Source organism: Balaenoptera physalus (assembly GCF_965194825.1).
Source record: "Balaenoptera physalus genome assembly, chromosome: 6".
Classification (NCBI taxonomy): domain Eukaryota; kingdom Metazoa; phylum Chordata; class Mammalia; order Artiodactyla; family Balaenopteridae; genus Balaenoptera; species Balaenoptera physalus.
In genome coordinates this window covers 82,354,246-82,374,000 of record NC_138885.1, presented here as the reverse complement: position 1 = coordinate 82,374,000, position 19,755 = coordinate 82,354,246, and the positions used below count along the sequence as shown (strand labels likewise).

The window sequence follows — 19,755 nt, the reverse complement described above, 5'->3', positions numbered from 1 at the left end:
TTCAATATACGCAAATCAATCAATGTGATACACCATATTAACAAATTGAAGAAGAAAAACCATATGATCATCTCAATAGATGCAGAAAAAGCTTTTGACAAAATTCAACACCTATTTATGATAAAAACTCTCCAGAAAGTGGGCATAGAGGGAACCTACCTCAACATAATAAAGGCCATATACGACAAACACACAGCAAACATCATTCTCAATGGTGAAAAACTGAAAGCATTTCCTCTAAGATCAGGAACAAGGCAAGGTTACCCACTCCCACCACTATTATTCAACATAGTTTTGGAAGTCCTAGCCACGGCAATCAGAGAAGAAAAAGAAATAAAAGGAATACAAATTGGAAAAGAAGAAGTAAAACTGTCACTGTTTGCAGATGACATAATACTATACATAGAGAATCCTAAAAATGCCACCAGAAAACTACTAGAGCTAATCAATGAATTTGGTAAAGTTGCAGGATACAAAATTAATGCACAGAAATATCTTGCATTCCTATACACTAATGATGAAAAATCTGAAAGAGAAATTATGGAAACACTCCCATTTACCATTGCAACAAAAAGAATAAAATACCTAGGAATAAACCTACTTAGGGAGACAAAAGACCTGTATGCAGAAAACTATAAGACACTGATGAAAGAAATTAAAGATGATACCAACAGATGGAGAGACATACCATGTTCTTGGATTGGAAGAATCAATATTGCGAAAATGACTATACTACCCAAAGCAATCTACAGATTCAATGCAATCCCTATCAAATTACCAATGGCATTTTTTACGGAACTAGAACGAATCATCTTAAAATTTGTATGGAGACACAAAAGACCCCGAATAGCCAAAGCAGTCTTGAGAAAAAAAAACGGAGCTGGAGGAATCAGACTCCCTGACTTCAGACTATACTACAAAGCTACAGTAATCAAGACAATATGGTACTGGCACAAAAACAGAAACATAGATCAATGGAACAAGATAGAAAGCCCAGAGATAAACCCACGCACCTGTGGTCAACTAATCTATGACAAAGGAGGCAAAGATATACAATGGAGAAAAGACACAGTCTCTTCAATAAGTGATGCTGGCAAAACTGGACAGCTACATGTAAAAGAATGAAATTAGAATACTCCCTAACACCATACACAAAAATAAACTCAAAATGGATTTGAGACCTAAATGTAAGACTGGACACTATAAAACTCTTAGAGGAAAACATAGGAAGAACACTCTTTGACATAAATCACAGCAAGATCTTTTTTGATCCACCTCCTAGAGTAATGGAAATAAAAACAAAAATAAACAAATGGGACCTAATGAAACGTCAAAGCTTTTGCACAGCAAAGGAAATCATAGACAAGACGAAAAGACAACCCTCAGAATGGGAGAAAATATTTGCAAATGAATCAACGGACAAAGGATTAATCTCCAAAATATATAAACAGCTCATTCAGCTCAATATTAAAGAAACAAACAACCCAAACCAAAAATGGGCAGAAGACCTAAATAGACATTTCTCCAAAGAAGACATACAGATGGCCAAGAAGCACATGAAAAGATGCTCAACATCACTAATTATTAGAGAAATGCAAATCAAAACTACAATGAGGTATCACCTCACACCAGTTAGAATGGGCATCATCAGAAAATCTACAAACAACAAATGCTGGAGAGGGTGTGGAGAAAAGGGAACCCTCTTGCACTGTTGGTGGGAATGTAAATTGATACAGCCACTATGGAGAACAATATGGAGGTTCCTTAAAAAACTAAAAATAGAATTACCATATGATCCAGCAATCCCACTACTGGGCATATACCCAGAGAAAACTGTAATTTAAAAAGACACATGCACCCCAATGTTCATTGCAGCACTATTTACAATAGCCAGGTCATGGAAGCAACCTAAATGCCCATCGACAGACGAATGGATAAAGAAGATGTGGTACATATATACAATGGAATATTACTCAGCCATAAAAAGGAACGAAATTGAGTCATTTGCTGAGACGTGGATGGATCTAGAGACTGTCATACAGTGAAGTAAGTCAGAAAGAGAAAAACAAATATCGTATATTAACGCATGTATGTGGAACCTAGAAAAATGGTACAGATGAACCGGTTTGCAGGGCAGAAGTTGAGACACAGTTGTAGAGAACAAACGTATGGACACCAAGGGGGGAAAACCACGGTGGGGTGGGGCTGGTGGTGAGCTGAATTCGGCTATTGGGATTGACATGTATACACTGATGTGTATAAAATTGATGACTGATTTAAAAAAATTAAATTAAAAAAACAAACAACAACAAAAAAGACAATAGACTGCACTAATCACAGATTGTTAATCCCATCTGGTCCTCGTGAGAAGGAAGCAGTGTTCCATGATGTGTCAAAGGACCTATGAGCCTTCCTAAATCTGACCACTCTCCTTATTCTGTCTTCTTCTATTTCTTTCACCACGGTTCTTTGGTGTCTTTTTTCCCTTCTTCTCATTGCATTGTCACCACAAAGCTTATCTATTTTCATATGAGAGGTTTTCATATGAGAGAAAGGTTTGGGGAGGTTAGGTCAGATTTCATCATGGTCCCCCAATGACAAAATTATCACCTCCTAAGAGTCTGTTATCTCTGGAAAAAAATTTATTGCTATCCTATAAAGAGGAATGTGGTGTTTTGAGTTAGCTTCTTTACTAAGAAGCTAAAGATATTTATTAAGGGTATGCTACATGAATAGCACTTTAAATATTAATTTAATACACTACTTCTTGTCCTTTTATTCCTCTACCTGATACAGCTGTAGGAAAACACACTTGTCGTTCAAGAATATACCTATTAAAAAAAAAAAAAAGAATATACCTGTTTCTTTTAGTCACGTTTCATAGTGCCACTCAAAATTAAACTAAATCAAAATGAATATGGTTAGGGAAAAAAAATGGGCAAGAGGCAAGTGGGGTCAGGGTCTCTGCTATTTCTCTGGAGACAGTCTGCAGGGTCAGACAAGGTCGAGTTCAAGTAATAACAGTTTATCTGTAAAAATCATCCTCCCCAGAAGTCCTTTACAAGGAGATTTCTGAACTTTCGAAAAGCCATATATGGGTGTGCACATGGCACCAGGGGTTTGAAGGCAGTTGGTTAAACCTAACTTTGAAGCCAGGAAAAGTCTAGTGAGTTCTACTCAGACCTTTGGGGAAAATGAGGCTAAGCTATTTTTAGAGGATGATTTCTGTTACAACTGGCTTCTCTGAAGTACCTTAGCAGAAGCCCAAAATTAGAAAAGAGGAAATGACCTTTTGTTCTACCGAGTGTTTAGTAGGAAATATTGAATCACGTTAATGGGTTTCCAAGGCCTGAGGAGGGTCTGGGCCTTAAAAAAACAAAAAAAAGTACAGTATAATAGTGTTTAAGACTACAAGCTCTATACTCATTATCGATATTAAAACCACTCAAGATATTTTTCCAGTTTTATTGAGATACGATTGACATATAACACTGTATTTGTTTTAGGGGTACAACACAATGATTTGATATATGTATATATTGCACATATAATAAATTTATTTAACATCCTTTTCCTCAGTTACACTTTTTTTTTTAATGACGAGAACTTTTAAGATCAACTCTTAGCAATTTTCAAATATTCGTTACAGTACTGTTAACTTTAGTCACCATTACATCCCCAGAACTTATTTATCGTATAACTGGCAGAAGTTTGCACCTTTTGACCACCTTCACCCAGTTCCCCCACCTCCCCCAACCCTGGCAACCACCAACCTGTTCTCTACATCTTTTTAAACACACACACACACACACACACACACACACACACGCTAATTTTAAGGGATATATTGGTGAGGGAACGTTTTACATGCTCTTTATACTGAAATGTGAAAAGTCAATGCTATTTAAGCAACCAAATTGCCAGTCTGTTATTGTTACAAACAAAAAGGAAAATGAGAAACAAAAAGGAAAAATAAATTGATTTTTATTTCTAAATAAGAGGGTTGCTGAAGGGACTTCGCCTTCCTGGGGTATGACTCTCAGAAGCCCTGACAACCCTAAAGCCCCACAGTCACGGGTCAGGGCAGTTTTAGGTACAATTCACAGACGAAGGGTCTCCTCCTCCCCACACCCTCCAGGGTGAGACGGGGCGGAGCCCGGAGGGCCCCGGAGGCGGGAGGGGCGGGACAGGGCGCGAGCGGGGCAGCGGCGGCGGCCGGATTCTTCCTCCGCCGGGGGCGGGACCTCCGCGTTCCCGCGAGCAGGCCGCACCGACCCCTGGTCTCCTTCTGGGCCCCGCGCCATTTCCGCTACTCTCGGCCGAGCGGGCCCCCCAGGGCTCGTCCCGCCGCTGGGCAGCGCGGAGCTGACCCCCTGGCGGGATGCGGCCGCCCCCGGGGACGTGCTGGCTGCTCCTCTGGCTGCCGCCGCTGGCCGTGCTGCCGGCGGGCGCGGTGCGCGGCGAGGAGAACGAGGCGGCGTTGTCAGGTAACCGCGGGCACGGGCGGCGAGCGCGCGCACGCTCCTCGGCTCCCCCGCTTCCTAGCCCCCCCGCTCCTCGCCCCCTCCCCCCGTCTCTCCCGGCTCCCCGGTGATGGACCAAGCTCTCCTTTCCCCGGCGGCGGGGCGCGGGGAGCTGTTTCCGTGCCGGGCTTAAGGCTCCCTCCGCGGGCGCGGCCTCCCTTACCGCCAGCTTGGGCTTCCCTGGTCTCTGCTGGCACTTGGACACTATAATTTTAGGATTAGAAGCAACTGCAGAGTTCATTCTGGCACAGTTCCCTCGTTTTACAGAAGCAACCGAAGCCCAGAGAACTTTTGATTAGCCCAAGGCCACACAGATAGTCACTGTACAGATGTTCCTAGTCTCCCGACTTTCAACACAGGGCATTTGTATACATCAACTTAGGTTGAAAATATTATTATTTATCTAGCTAAAACTTTGGACTCAAGACTAGAGAAGGTAAAAGCTTTGGCTTTAGAATTGGACTGAAATTCCCCTGCTCTTACTAGCTCTGTGACCTTGATTGAGTGAGTCATGCTACTACTGGTCGCATGTAAAACACGGATAATAATATTTCACAGGATTACTGTGATGTTTAACGTGTGCCTGGTACAGAGGAAACAAGAAATGGTCGCTGTTCATAGTGTTGTTATGGGCTGTCTGGAGTGGGGCAAGGCAGGAGTTCTAACTCCACAGCTGCTACTAATTTGCTATGAGCTTAACTTTTTCACTGTTTTCATTATTTTTAAAAGATTTCCTGGAATCACTGTCCACTAACTTCTCTTCACCTTATTGCCCCCCTTTGGTTGCAAGGGAGGCAACCAAGTGTGGGCTTTTAGCTGGGCATAGCTGCTCCCCTGCAATAAAATCAGGACTGTTTGTCTAAGGATAAAGGCAGTTATCAGATTGAGCTGGAGCTACCAACTCCTCTGTATCTTGCAGTGAGGTACGCCTTGGGGGACTCTTCTATACCAGTTTTCACTGAATGGACATTTGTTGAATATTTACTATGTGCTAGGCAGTGTTAAAAGTGCTTTAACTGCATTATCTTATTTAATACTCGTAGTAGCCCTATGGGGTAGGTACCATTTATATACCCATTTTACAAAAGAGGGAACAAAGGCTTGGTAGTAAGAGAGGTAACCAGTATATACTGATGAAAAAATAAATCACAGATCTGTCTAAGAAGGAGGGTTTCTGAGCATGGCAACAGCCAGAAAATTGTTAAGTAGCCTTGGACCAGCATCCAGAACCTTGATTTCTCTAGTTCGGTCATTACATTCAGCCACCCACTTGCAGAATTACGTTGGTCCAGGCACGTAATCTTTATGGGCCATAGTTCTCTCATCAGTAAAGATGAAGATGTTCTGTTACTGAATGTTCTCCAATAATTTCCTTACCTTTTATTTGCCTCAATGAACCCATTGTTTTTCAGGTTTTTATGCTACCAGATTTAGTGTTAACAATGTCAGCTTCTTTATTTTGTTAATCAAATCATACATAAATGCTTCTGTTCTGCCTGAGACATGCAGGGTGCCCACTGAGTTGATAAAATTCTAGTCCAGAGCTAAGAAAATGGCAACTTCTGTAGCCTTATAGCAACACTTGCCCTTCCAGATGGGCTTCACAACTGAGACTTTGAAGCATCCTGGATACTGTGGTGTGCCAGTGACACCTCTGGACTAGACTGGGTCTGAGACCCATTGCTGCTCTAAAAGTCTGCAGTTTTATGAGGAACCCTGAAATCAAATAGCTGGTACTTCCTTTTCAAAAAATAGGGCCCAACTATAATGTGAGAAGCTTGGATTAAATGATATTTCCTGTTCTAAATTTCTGTCTTCAACACACACACACACCCTTCCATGGAATGGAGAACATCCAGACTGAAGCCAGCTTTCTGGTTCCCTATTTGGAGGAAGGTCAGAGGCAGTTGATATAGGACAGGCGGATAGTTGTCGGGCTGAGAGGAAAAGAAACTTGAAGACAAGAGTCACCATAGTTTGTGAGGTCCCTAGAAACCATGTGATGTCCTGAGATGAAGTTCACGCCCAGGAATGAACCATAGCAATAGGCCCTTTGAAACCACAGCTTTCAAATTCATCTATGGAGAAGAAAATCAGTACTTGAAGTTAAAATCAGGCCTGAATGTGCATTAGCATGTGATAGCTGCAGTTCCATTCTCTATGCACATTCTTGGAGAAATGAAAATCAAGATTCATATTCAAGCCAGGTTAGAAGAACAACTGGGGTTAATAGAGAAGATCCTTTGTAACTTGGATACTACATGCTAATTACTTTGAATTTGAATTTACAAAATAATACCAAGAAAAATCCTTCCTCCCTTTGAACTTTAAGGAGTTAAGGTTTGTTGCTTTTTGTTTTAACTATTCTCCCTCCCTTATCCCAAAAGAAAAGCAGTTACGTAGGCCAGATGGAGAAAGTGGCAGTCTAATAAGTGATTTTATTATTCAGTTATAATTTCATCTGAAGATATTTCTTCCCATAAGGACCCTGTAAGGTTAAACTTTCAGAAGGAACATTGCTGAAATATTTTTATGTTGGAGATTGTTTAAGATCTGCTAGATTAGAAGAGTGTATGTGCTTTTTACTTTTAGCATATTCTATAAGTAGGTTTAAGTACTGCCTGCCCTTTTCTGAAGTTTTGACTGAATATTTTTACCTTAAAATAAAAGGTAATTTAGTTTATGACTAAACTCTTTAACTTAATTATATCTTTGTACATTTAGGAAAACATAAATGACAACAGTAGTACAAAAGAGTAATTTTAAATTTAATTTATCAGTTAAAACAAGTGATGTGCAGTTGTCTCTTTTTTTATATATGATATGTAGTCCTAACATTAGATTAATTGAATATTTTCAAATTGAGTGGTATTTTAAATGAACTAAGGGATTTCACTGGTAAAGGTAACCCTGACTCAAATCCTTTGGTAATGTAAAGAATTGCACTTTGTCACAGCAGTTTGGGCACAACTGTCCAGAAATACACTGTTCTCCAGGAGTCAGGTTTATTGAAAGGTTCAAGAGGGCCTGCCGAGGACTGCAGGTAGTTAAGGAGGGCCGTGCTCGGTGCGTGGCCTTGCTGGGGTAGCCATAATAAGCATGGCATTCGGGGTTGGTCCTGCTTACACTCCTAAGTATTTGGGAAATGAGGCAGAGCTGGGATAGCCCACACTTGCAGACCCCTCTCCTGACCTGAATCAGGCTTGAGGAAGTGAATGCCTAGGTTACGGGGGCACCCTCTGGGGAGGAGACATATCTCAGCTCCAGGGCGAAGCAGTGGCTCTCCCTAGGCAGGTGGTGTTCTCGTCTGACCAAGTGAATGATTATTATTACATTTTTATGAATCCCTAGAAATTCCCTTTTGTTTTCTGGATTGCCTTGTGAGGGGATGTTGTTGATATTGTGATATATTTGGATTTGCCCGGATCTGACACCAGGAGGTTCCAATCCTAGCTGAATGAACCGGCAAAGACTGAGACTGCATGAATAAAGGACGCCGGCAGACCTGCCAGCAGCTTCACGGCCCTCAGTGTCAGGGCTGGAACAGGTGATAGAGTTCAGCTAAGCAGTCAAGCTGGCTATAATTTCTGTTTCCTACCCGCAGGCAGAGATAGAGGAAGTAGAAGCTGAATAATGAAATGTCTCTAGAAGAAGATTACTGAAGGGAGGAGAGGCCTAGGAAAGACAACGTTTATAAACAGTCTAAGATTAAAAGATCTGACTCCCTCTAGGAAGGCAGTAGGCCAGCTGCGATAAGAATCTTGACTGTCCAAGTCACTGTCTTATACTAGTTGCCCATGGCTTAAGATTCACATGAACTCCCTTGGAGCTAGGGTTGTGGTTTCTTGTGGCTGTGAGTTTCTAGTTCCTTAGATAATTAGGAATTCTTGTGTGGGTTGATTGAGATGCATTCACCTGAGGAGACAGGTGATAACAATGAGGGCAACCAGAGGGCACCACGAAATGCTGACACCTTGTCTATAATGTCTCATGTATTGTGTGAATTCAACATCAGTTTCACCTCAAAAGCCAGAGGCCGCTCTGGAGGATCCAGGGGAGACGCCATTTGCAACATGCTTTTAGTAGTGTTTCTATAAGTATCAAGAATCAGGGCAACAACCCCTATCTGTACTTTCCTTAATCTGGTTGAAGACCAAGGTGGAATCAGAGCAAGTTCTTTTCTTCTAACTGGGAGGTGTTTACACAGAGTACACTGATGTACCACATAGAGTACAACAAAAACACGCTGATCGCCACCTCTTGCTTCCCTCTGCCCTCTTCTGCCTGGTGAGGAGAAAGAAGAGGGTTCTCAGCCCAAGGGGTATTAAGGGTTACAGCTCTCCGCCCTCTAGTTAAGGGTACATTGATGATGGGGTGGGGTAAGGAGGAGGCGTAGCCTGCAGGTTCTGTGGGTGGGATGACAATGGCACGGGCTGGACAGGTGTCCAGCATTAGGTTGCTTCAAGGGGAAGAGCAGAGTGCACCCCCATTTACGGCGCTGGCACTGGCCAGCCTCTTATAAAGATTGGCCAGGCTTTCACTGGGTCGGCTATGCACGCCCAAATAACCTACCAATCCTCTCAAATTACAACACACACATGAAAGACAAATATTTAAATGCTACGGATACAGTAATGAACATGCCATGTCCCTAACTTCATGGAAAGAGAGTATAAACTAAAAAATACATATATAATATGAAGAGAAAAAAGCAGAGTAAGAAGAAAGTGGGTGAAAGGGGTTGGAGTGTGCCATTTTAGACAGTGGGGTCAGAGAAGGCCTTCCTGAGAAGGTGAATTTTGAGAAAATACATACGTTATCTATCAGAAGGAGCAAGCTCTGCCGAGATCTGGGGAAAGCCGGTTGCAGGTGGAGGAAACAGCATGTAGGAAAGGTTGAGGCAGGGGCGGCTTGGCATCCTGAGGACAGGACGGGTGGTGTGGCCAGAAAGGCCAAGCAGGAGGAAAGGTCGGAGGTACCCAGGTCCTAGGAAAGGAGGGTGGGTTTTCTTACTGGTGTGATGAGAAGTCATTGGAGGGTTTTGAGCAGGTAAATGCTGTGCTCTTGTTGATGTTTCTAAAAGGTCCCTGTACTGATTAGAGAACAGGTTGTAGGGGAGCATCATAGGGGCGATTCTGGAAGCAGACCAGCTAGAAGTCCCTTATAGTAACCCAAGTGCAAGAAGACTGCGGCCTGGACAGCAGAGGAGCATTTACTCCTAAATTCAAGCTATTGCACTCTACCCAAATTGCATCATCGTGCTCTTATCTGAAGAGTTACAGACATCAAATGATTTAGGAGACAGTCTCAGGACCAAAATGGAAAAAAAAAACCTCACTGGAAGGCAGCGTTTGTTTGCAAAGCTCAGGCTCCAAAGGGTTTTTCCTCAGACCACTAACAAGAGGGTAGTTCGTGTACTTAGGGGAATTGACTCAGCCCTTGAAGTAGTGGAACGCTCTCTAGGAGAGGGGATGCACGGAGGGACCCTGGAAAGACCACAAGAAAAGCCCCTAGTGAGCACGCGTGTGGCGTTAGGAGTAACCCTGAAGAAAGAACGGGCTGCAGTTAACGTTCTCATGGTGGTCTGGGCTGCTGGGGTCTGCAGACCATAGACCTCACGCTCTTCACCTGCCGCCACCCCCAGAGTGTGCTCCCTCCCCGACGACAGGTAGGAATCCCCTCTTCCGCTGGGGACTCCCAGCATAAGGTTCTCAACCCCAGCCGCCCGATTTCGCCCTGTTCCTGCTTAGAGAGCCCACAGGGGACCGTGGAAGGCAGGACATGGGATACCAGAAGGCGAGTCCGGAGCCGCCCCTGCCGCTCACTAGCTGAGGGCTTTTAACGTGCGTGGTGTGTTATCATGGCAGTCGCTCAGGCCCTTCCAGGATCCGCACTGCCTCCTTGGACAGCTGCAGCCCCTTGGGGTCCCGGGAGGGCCCTGTCCCCTGTGCAGCCCGTGGCCAGGAGTCATTTGTGTCTCAGATAAACCCAAGAAGGCTCCTCAGCATCTGTTGCTTTGTGTGTTGTTAACACTGTTCTGCATTCTCCTTTTTGCCCTTGTGTATAAACAGACCATGAAAGAATGCATTTTTAATTTTTGTAGCCTGTATTTAAAAGAGAGCCTCTAGAGCTTCCTTCTCATGCCTTTTTGAGATCTGCCTCTTAACCTGGATTCTTATATTTGCATCTCAGACTCTCAAACTCTGCAAACTTCTTGGTATATTTAAAAACATATGCATCACAATGTTAAGAGTAAAGATTAAATGGTTTCACAGCATCACAGTGGAGGGTACTGGATCCTCGTGTAACTTCCCTGCTCTGTGCAGCCACCTGAGAACCTTGACTTTTATGCAGTTGTATTTCCAGAGGTGATAGGCATTCACAGTGTCTGTTTCTTCACTTTTCTGCAGCTTAATGCTAAGGATGCTTCTAGGCCAGACCAGGATCTATCTGGGCTTACTTAGTGTTATTCCCTAAATGGATGTAATTGTCAACTTGTTATTACTGGTTACCCGATCCGTCCCCAACTTTGGTGTAGCAGGTTGTTCTAGCTTCATTTCAGGTTTTTCTGGAGAAACAGCTGATCACACTCTCCTTAGAGGAGCGGGGGTTTGGGCATAAGGCCCGTTTCTCGATGTGCACATAAACGTTCCCTGTTGCTGTTTCATATTTGACAGACGTAGTGGTGATACCCTATCCTGGGTCCAGAAGCATCTGTGACTTTTATCTCACTTCATTTTAAATTCAAATATAGCAGCAGCCTCAGAATAAAATGAACCCCATTACTTCATAATTTTCTTGCGGCATTTACTACATTTACCGTCTGTAATGCAGCACCTGTCTTCTCTCTCTCTCTGTTATACTGTGTTATATTGTATTATATATTACATACTATATATAAAATATTTTTGTGTATTACACAGAACACACACACATATGTATGTACTACATCTGTCTCCAGCCAAACTTCTCCTGTGCTACAGACCTATCCATCTTCACCTAGCCCCACCAACCAAGACTCAGTACTTCTAAAATTGAACTCTTCCCCTTTTTTTGCTTCTTCTCTAGTATTCCTTATCCCACTCACCAGAACCATCAAGTCATTTCTGAATCTCTGAGTCTGTTGATTCCACTTCCTAGGTGCTCTTACATCTGTTCTTTCTCCTGCCTACTTAGTTTGTTTCTTGTTTAGACTGCTTCGGGAGCCTCCACAGTTCTTCTGCTTTCAGTCTTCTTCCCCGCTAACATTTTGCATGGCTTGCAGAATGCTCTTTCTAAGACACGACTGTGTTCTCTGTTCCCACAGATCCATTCTCTGCCTTGCTCTCCCCTGCTCAGTTCCTGGAAGCTGGCCTCTGTGGGCTTCTTTGCCCTCTGGCTTCCGATTGGGTTTGGCAGATGAGAGGCACTGACGGAAGGGCAGGAGAGAGCTCCCCCTGAAGTTCTGGCAGGGTTTGCATTCCGTTAGACTACTGTCCTCTTGGCTCCAGTAACAACGGGTCCTCCCTTTGCCTTTTCAGGCCTAAGGATGTTGAAGGCTTTCTGCTCTTGTTGGTGCCTGGGAACTTCACGGTTCCTTGTTGTTAATGCCTTAACCCTGCCTACATCTTCACTGAACTCTTCTCAGTTAAACCCTTTGGAATGTCAACAGTATCTTGCTGAGACTTTGACACTTACCTAAAATCCTTCAATGCTCTGCTTTCTGCGGGAAGTCCACACTCCTCAGTGTAATAGAAACCACCTCGCTCTCTAGCTGCAGGTGTTGAAATGTCCTGTGTATTCCCTACACTCCGTCCTTGTGAATGGCCGAAGCACTTTCATGATTTCCCTCATCTCCATGGTTCTGTACACATTTGTCACCCCACTCCCTGACTTCTGTCTCGTTGCCTCTGACTATGCTTCAGTGCTCCACTCACGTTTCCTCTTTTCTGGGAAGCCTCCCTCAATCCTTGCCCTCTACGTCAAGATTGAAGAAGTGCCTATTCTCTGTGCTCTTACAGTCCCTCCATCTGTCATAAGAGTTTTGGTACTGGACTGTAATCTTTTTGTCTGCCTCCTGCTATATTGGAGAGACTGAAGGACTATAATTACCTCGTAGAAGAATTTACTGGCCATAGACTATAAAAACAGCCGTCATTAACCCGGTGATTAAAAAAGAAAGAAGATAAGATTCTGGGCAATTACATATTTAGGAAATATATTCTCTTCTCCGTTTCTCAGTTCCAAGATGTAAAGCTTTGAAGGAAATGGATTTAATTAAAACGTCTCAGTCAGACTGTTACTGCTACAATCAAAAATCCCAAGTGAAATGGAAGTATATATGGTCGACTGTGCAGGTAAGAGCCTACTTTCAAATTATGTCTTAGGAACAGGGAGTTAAAAACGTACTGTTTCAAGAGTAGAAGTAGCTTTTGTATGACATAGAGCTGTGTATCAGTATGAAAGCTGCCTGGGGGATTACACACAGTAGTTCAGGGGGAAGGCTATGGGAGGGGACATTAACCTCCATACTCTTCATCAGCCCCTCTCCAACCACTCCAAGTAGATATACTATCTGAGTGCAGTGTGCTTGCTGTTCGGACATGGCTCAAGACAATACCCTGTTGCCTACTTTCCAAAATAATTGCTATCTCAAACCCTTCTCTATAGAAATTCTGAAGTTACCTCTGATCCCAGGTGTGGTCAAGATAGTAGTTACTCTTAATAGCCTAGCACTTTCCTTCCTTCAGCATTTAATGAATATTTATTAAGCACCTACTAAGTGCCAGGAATTATTCTAGGCTCTTAGGATCCATCAGTGAACAAAATAGATCCCCGCTCCTGTGATGTTTACACTCTTGGGAATGGGGGTAGGGGGTAGGGTGGGGTTAGCCATAAATGTAAAAGAGAAGAAAATTATAAAACTAGTAAGTGCTATAAAAAAAAAAATGTAGAGTGAGATAAGTGGAATGAGGTGGGTGGAGGCAAGTTGCAGTATTAAAAGGAGTGGTCAGGGTCATTCTCATTGAAAAGGTGACACATGAGTAAGATCTCAGTGATGTGAGTTACCCAACAGGGTATCTGAGGGAAGAGCTAGGACATCATCATATCAATAGGCACTTGATGTTGCTTTGTACTGTTACTGATAATATATACCACGTTGGTCACTTGGTTAAGGTGTTATCTGTCAGTTTACAGTTTTACCACTGTAAAATAACTATTTTCACCTCTGTAACGAATGACTATTTTGAGGGGATAATTTGAGACTATGTATATACTCTATTCCTCATCAAACTTTCACCCCCTAGTTTTATTATCTGTTGATGATGCTTGCCTGAATCGATTATCATCACGATGTTTATCAAATGATGATTTTCTAATTCCATTATTCCTTCTACATTCATTGGCATTCTTCTATAAGGAAGAGTTTTACCTCCCCAATTTATTTATATCCATATAGCTTCATGGATTGCCAATTCATTTGCTGGACTACAATTCCTTACTCTTATTATTTGTTTTGTTATTCAAATTGTCCTAGATTTGGCCAGTAGGAGCCCCTTCGAACTAGCTCTTATGTTCTTTAACTTGTGCCTGTCATTATTTGAGCACTTCTTTACCTTCTGGCAAACAAGATGTTCCCAAGCTTATCCTGTAATTTCTTAGAGGCAGCTCTGGAGTCATACATTTTTCCAAGGAGCATTCAGTGTCAGGTGTGTTCATTACTACCGGATATCATGGTCATATGTGTAGATACACACCCACACTCCTATACACATGGCTGTTTCTTCCTTCCTTTCTTTCTTCTTTCATCCTGTCTATCTGTCTTCAAAAAGCATGAATTCTGATCTCTCCAACACCACTGGGTTCACTCTAGTCTTTCTCCTTTCCATATCTATAACTCTCTTCTCTGATTGTGAGAAACCTGCTTCCAATTATCGTCAATATATTGATTTATTTGCCTAATCCTAGAGTAATTTCAGAGTTGCTAAGCCATACCGTTGTGAAAAACAAACCTAGTGACAAGAGCTCAGTATTTGTTTACAGTGTGTTTTATCTTCAGTTTGAGGGGTCACAGTCTACATATTGTGCTCAAAAGTTACTTGGGTTAATTCATTCCTACCCATCCCCCTTCAATATGGTTATATTATTCATTTGAAATACACTTGTTTTTATTTGTTTCCATTTCAGAGTTTTTCCTCATCCTGGTTGGTTTTATTATCATTATTTTTTAGTATGTACAATATTAATATGGCTCAAAAGTCAAAACTACACAAAGGTGTTCTCAGAGAAGTGTCACTCCCCCTCATCCCTTCCCACCCAACCCATGTAGGTAATCAGTCTTGTTAGTTTCTGGTATATCTTTCCTGTGTTTCTTTTTACAAAAGTAAGTGGTGATGCATATTTATAGATGGTGCTTAAAGCCATGGGACTAAGGAGTGAGTTTAGACGGAGAAGAGGAGAGGACCAGCGACTGAGCCTGGGTCAGTCAGATATTAAGAGGTCTGGGAGGAGGAAGGGGCCAGCAGAGGAGAGAGAGAAGGGGCAACAAGCGAAGGAGGTGCCCAGGGAGCCCCAGGAAGTGCGACAGGGAGGAGGGAGTGATCAGCAGCGCCAGCCTCTGTTGACGGATCAGATAGAATGACTGGCAATGAGTTGGCCACTCGGTTTAGCAACATGGAGGCCACTGATGACCTTGTCAAGGGCAGCCTGTTGGAAATGAAAGCCTGACCGAAGTGGCTAAAGAGAGAAACGGGGGAGAGGAACCGGAGGCTGCAGGTATTGGCAACTTTTAAAAAGAATTTTATTGCAGTGGGAAGCGAGGAAAGGGGGTGATAGCTGAAGGGGAAAATGGAGTCAATAAAAGGGTTTTGTGTGTTTTTCTTTAAGTGGGAAAAGTGCCAGCATGTTTGTAAGCTGATAGGAATGGTCTCGTAGAGCGGGAAGAAGTACTGGTGGGACGTCCTTGAGTAGCAGAGGGGGATCGGATCCAGCGCACGGGTTGGGGACTTGCCTTTAGAATGGAGCATGTAAATCTCCTCTGTGGCAGAAATTTCCTCCGGAAATGCACAGGCCAGAAGCAGAGCATGTGCCTGCAGATGCTGACAGGTGGGTGGATATGGGGATAAGAGCCCTCCCGGTTCTCTTCCGATTTCTTCCGTTCTCCGTGAAGTAGGAAGGATCACCAGCCAGAAGTGAGGGAGGGAGGGGTCGTTGGGGTGTTGAGGAAGGAGAAGCCGTGAGGTCATCGTTGAAGCGAGTGGACGAGCGACTGGATAGGAACGTGTGGTATGATTGCCGGCAGCCTTCCGGTCCTGCTTCAGCTTCACAGTCAAGGGTTTGAAGTGAGAGCACTGCGAGTTTCTCCAGCATGATCGGTGGTGCAGATGCAAAAGTGGAATAGGTGGAGGGTTGGATTTTGCAAGTGAGTGTGACAGAGCACAAGGGGTACAAACAAGTTAAGGGTGCATATAAGGGAATGCTTTATAATGATTGATCATGGAACTTGCTGGAAAAGAAGGGGCTGAGGACATCAAGGGTGAGGAGCAGAGGAAAGGTGCTTGCTCCCTGCTGGGGTTAATGCTTGCTGGGGTCGGGGTGTTAGGGGGGGCACGCTGGAAAGATAGGAGGTGGTGGTCAGCTAGTGGGGTGCATTTCATGCAGCCTGTGTTGGGGGCTGCAGTTTGGGACTGACAAGATCAGGGTGTGGCCACAGGCATGATTAGCTGAGGTGAGTGGAGCATAAGAGGGGAGGAGTTCAAGGAACCAAGAGGACAGGATATTGGAAGGAGTTTCGTGTGTATCTTGTGTATATGTAATCCCAGAGACATATGACAGGAAGTAGAATTGGAGAGAGAGCAACAGAGAGCCAGGAGCTAAAATCCAAGAGAATTGGGGCATAGGTAGACAGATAATGGGTGATTTCACCTGATGCCTGAGATTCAGAGCTGGTGCTCTCTCTCCCCTTTTCAGGCTTGCCCTATCCTTGGACAAAGAAGAGAAACAGAGAGGGACAAAGGCAGCAGCAGAGTTGTCCTTTAATGATCCCTGGGCTGTCATCATCTGCTTAGTATTGTAGTTGGTTCTTTGCTGTGAGACTTGAGTAGGACCTGGGGTTGGGTTCTGATCCTTCTTCAGCGGGCATGGTGAGAGAAGCCTGAATCACATATGCTCAGCTGATCTGTAAGATAGAAATGCTTTTTCTCAATCACAGTAGAAGTGGTAGGTATATAAACCCTATTCTCATTAGGTTTATAACCAAATAGTTTGCTACCTATTATTTTCTGTCTCATCCATTTTCACATGTCCCTTGGCCACAGTAACCTGCTGGAAGAGGGAATTCCATCATCCACAACTCAGGGGAAGAAACATCCACTTTAAAAAGTGTCTGTGCTCCAGTGTGTGTTGACTAAACACAGATCTCTGGGTCTGTCCCTGGGATCAGAACATTGCCAAGTACCTCTGAGTGTTCTTTACTTAACCAGTCTTGGGCTCTCTTTACTCCTTTTCTCATGATTTTAAGAAGCTTATAAGAAGTTTTAACGTCTGTGTTTGTGAATTTGTTTGTTCTTGTTTTGTAGGTGAAAATTACCAGTTCAGGCCTGCTCAGTATCGTATATATCACAGAAAGATATAATTGCCAGTATCCAGAAACCATTCTGTCTATTATCAAATGTGTGATTCATAACTTTTGGACACCAAAGGAGTCTAATGATATAACCATAACCATCCATCCATATGGGGAGACTGTGTGCTTCTCTGTGAAGCCTGCCAGGAAGATATTTATCTATACAGTAAGCGTGAATCGAAATAGTAAGTCTGTTTTTATTATACTTGATTTCTGGAATCAGTTTTTCTGGAGTGACATTTCAGTAAATTGACTTTTTTTCACTAACACTACATTGACACAAAATCTTTGTTTGTTGTGTGTCTGTGTCTTTTTTGCTCCAGTTGTGGATTTCAAACTCTTCCTTGTGTTTGTGGCAGGCATTTTCCTCTTCTTTTATGCAAAGACCTTGAGTCAGTAAGTATTCATTTTTACTTTCTTAAATTTGTGAATCAAAAAGAGTAGGACATTTTTGACCCTGTGCTGAATATTTCCACACTAGTTTGTAGGTCTTGCTTTAGATTTTGCAAACAGTTGGTCTGAAGACAGTGTTTGAAGGGTTTTAAAACCAGTAACATTTGTTTGTATAGTATGATATGTACTGGTTACAGAGTACTTTCACGTGCATTATTTTGTATTACATATCAATATACATTTTTTAATACATTTATTTTATTTTAATTAATTTATTTATTTTTTTGGCTGTGTTGGGTCTCTTGTTGCTGTGCGCGGGCCTTCTCTGGTTGCAGCAAGCGGGGGCTACTCTTCGTTGCGGTGCTAGGGCTTCTCATTGCGGTGGCTTCTCTTGTTGCGGAGCACAGGCTCCAGGCGGGCAGGCTTCAGTAGTTGAGGCACACGGGCTTCGGTAGTTATGGCTCACGGGCTCTAGAGCACAGGCTCAGTAGTTGTGGCGCACGGGCTTAGTTGCTCCGCGGCATGTGGGATCTTCCCAGACCAGGGCTCGAACCCGTGTGCCCTGCATTGGCAGGCGGATTCTTAACCACTGTACCACCAGGCAAGCCCCTATACAATATTTTAATCGATTTGGTTCTCTTAACAACTATGTGAGCTCTGGATTATTGTTCTCATTTTATAAATGAGAACACCAACATCCGTCATTACATGAGTAATCTTGCCAGGGCTGAAATTTATACTCAGGTTTTCTGATGCTGGGTGCCTTCCTCTCTCTTACATTTGCACCACCTCCTAGATTTGTGGCTCTGATACAGAAAGTTGAATTTAACATATTATCCTGATACTTTTTTTCTTATAACTTCTCTCATGAAAAAGGAATTTCTTTCCAATAATATTTTACTTCTTAACTTGCTATTCTGGCCATTGTTTATTTTCAAGTTTTTCCTTATGGCTTAAGAGAGCGTGTTTCATGTTCTCCATGGTCTTAATAAATTGGATGTTGCTTACATAGCCTGAAGAGTAGAGCTTGGACTCAGAGGAGCTGGGCTGCAGGCCTGAATCCTCCAACTGGCAGATACTGACTTGGGAAAGCCTTTAATTTCTTGGCGCCTTAGTTTCCTCCCATGTAAAATTTAGACATGGATAGCTGTTTCACAGGACTGTTGTGAGAGCATGTTAAGCTCTCAGACAGGTGCCTGCTATGTGATAGGTTCTCCAATAATTATTATTGGACCAGATTCTAAACATAGAAGATAACTCAGACATTCTGTTTCGAGTTAGTGGCAAGCTCTTTACCATAAATTTCAAGTAGAGATTTCACTTTTTAAGCGTATAGGATGTAATTAAAGCTGCCATCTGAGTTTTTCTTCTTAGTAATCTTTATGACTACTGTCAAGTTAAACATGTTTCTGATACTGAAAGAGCGACTTGGCATTTAAATGGCTTTTATCTGCTTGTCTTGACAGGAGCCCTGTTTTCTTTTACTCTTCGGGGACTATGCTAGGTATTCTAATGACATTAGTCTTTGTCCTGTTGCTGGTGAAAAAGTTCATTCCTAAGGTAGGTATACCATGTACAAATGAATAAAAAAATGGAAATCATGATCTCATAAACATGAAAAATTGATTAAAATTAATTCATGTTTATTATGAAAGTTCCTAATTCAAACCGTATTTCTACATTGTATAAACTGGCTTAAATTGTATCTTTTCCAAGAGATTCCATTTTTATTTATTACTATGTGTAGGCTTAAGTATTAAGTTTTGGCGATACTTTTTTTGAGACCCTTTTATTTTCTAGATAATACGTTTTTCTTATGAGTGATGGGGGCTTATTCTATGCTGAGTGCAAATTTCTCTTGGCTTAGCTGAGGAATGTCATGATGCTGAACCATTGGGGCCTTGAATAACAGCATTGCTACATCTAGGGATTTCTTCATCATTATTAGTTCCCCCAAAACACCTTCAATAAAAGAATGCCCCGCACTTAGTTGCGGATACATATATATTAGTTCATGATGCTCATGTTGTAGTTACTCTGATGAAAGCTTGCAACACCAGCATTATTTTGAGATAAATTTATTCTTTAGAACAGTGCTTCTCCAACTGTAATGTACATGCAAGTCACCCGGGGGTCCTGTTGAAATGCAGACTCTGATTCAGGAGTCTCAGCGGGCCTGAGAGTCTGCATCCCAGCAAGCTCCCAGGTGACATCGAAGCTGCTGGTGCGTGGATC

General features: G+C 42.8%; 1 protein-coding gene across 4 annotated transcripts in view; it reads left to right on the top strand.

The window, feature by feature from the left end:
* Positions 1-271: 271 nt before the first annotated feature.
* The window catches only part of NEMP2 (nuclear envelope integral membrane protein 2), a 36,967-nt gene continuing 17,483 nt past the window's right edge, over positions 272-19,755 (top strand). Inside the window, exons 1-5 of one of the 4 annotated variants that reach the window (XM_082467211.1) lie at positions 272-4,487; positions 12,744-12,859; positions 17,081-17,312; positions 17,451-17,523; positions 18,987-19,080. In XM_082467211.1, coding sequence (XP_082323337.1) covers positions 4,382-4,487; positions 12,744-12,859; positions 17,081-17,312; positions 17,451-17,523; positions 18,987-19,080 — 621 coding nt within the window. In that variant the 5' untranslated portion in view covers positions 272-4,381. Of the gene's footprint in view, positions 4,488-4,617; positions 8,071-12,743; positions 12,860-17,080; positions 17,313-17,450; positions 17,524-18,986; positions 19,081-19,755 lie in introns of those variants that run through there. The other 3 variants (XM_082467209.1, XM_082467208.1, XM_082467210.1) reach the window with 3 other exon arrangements.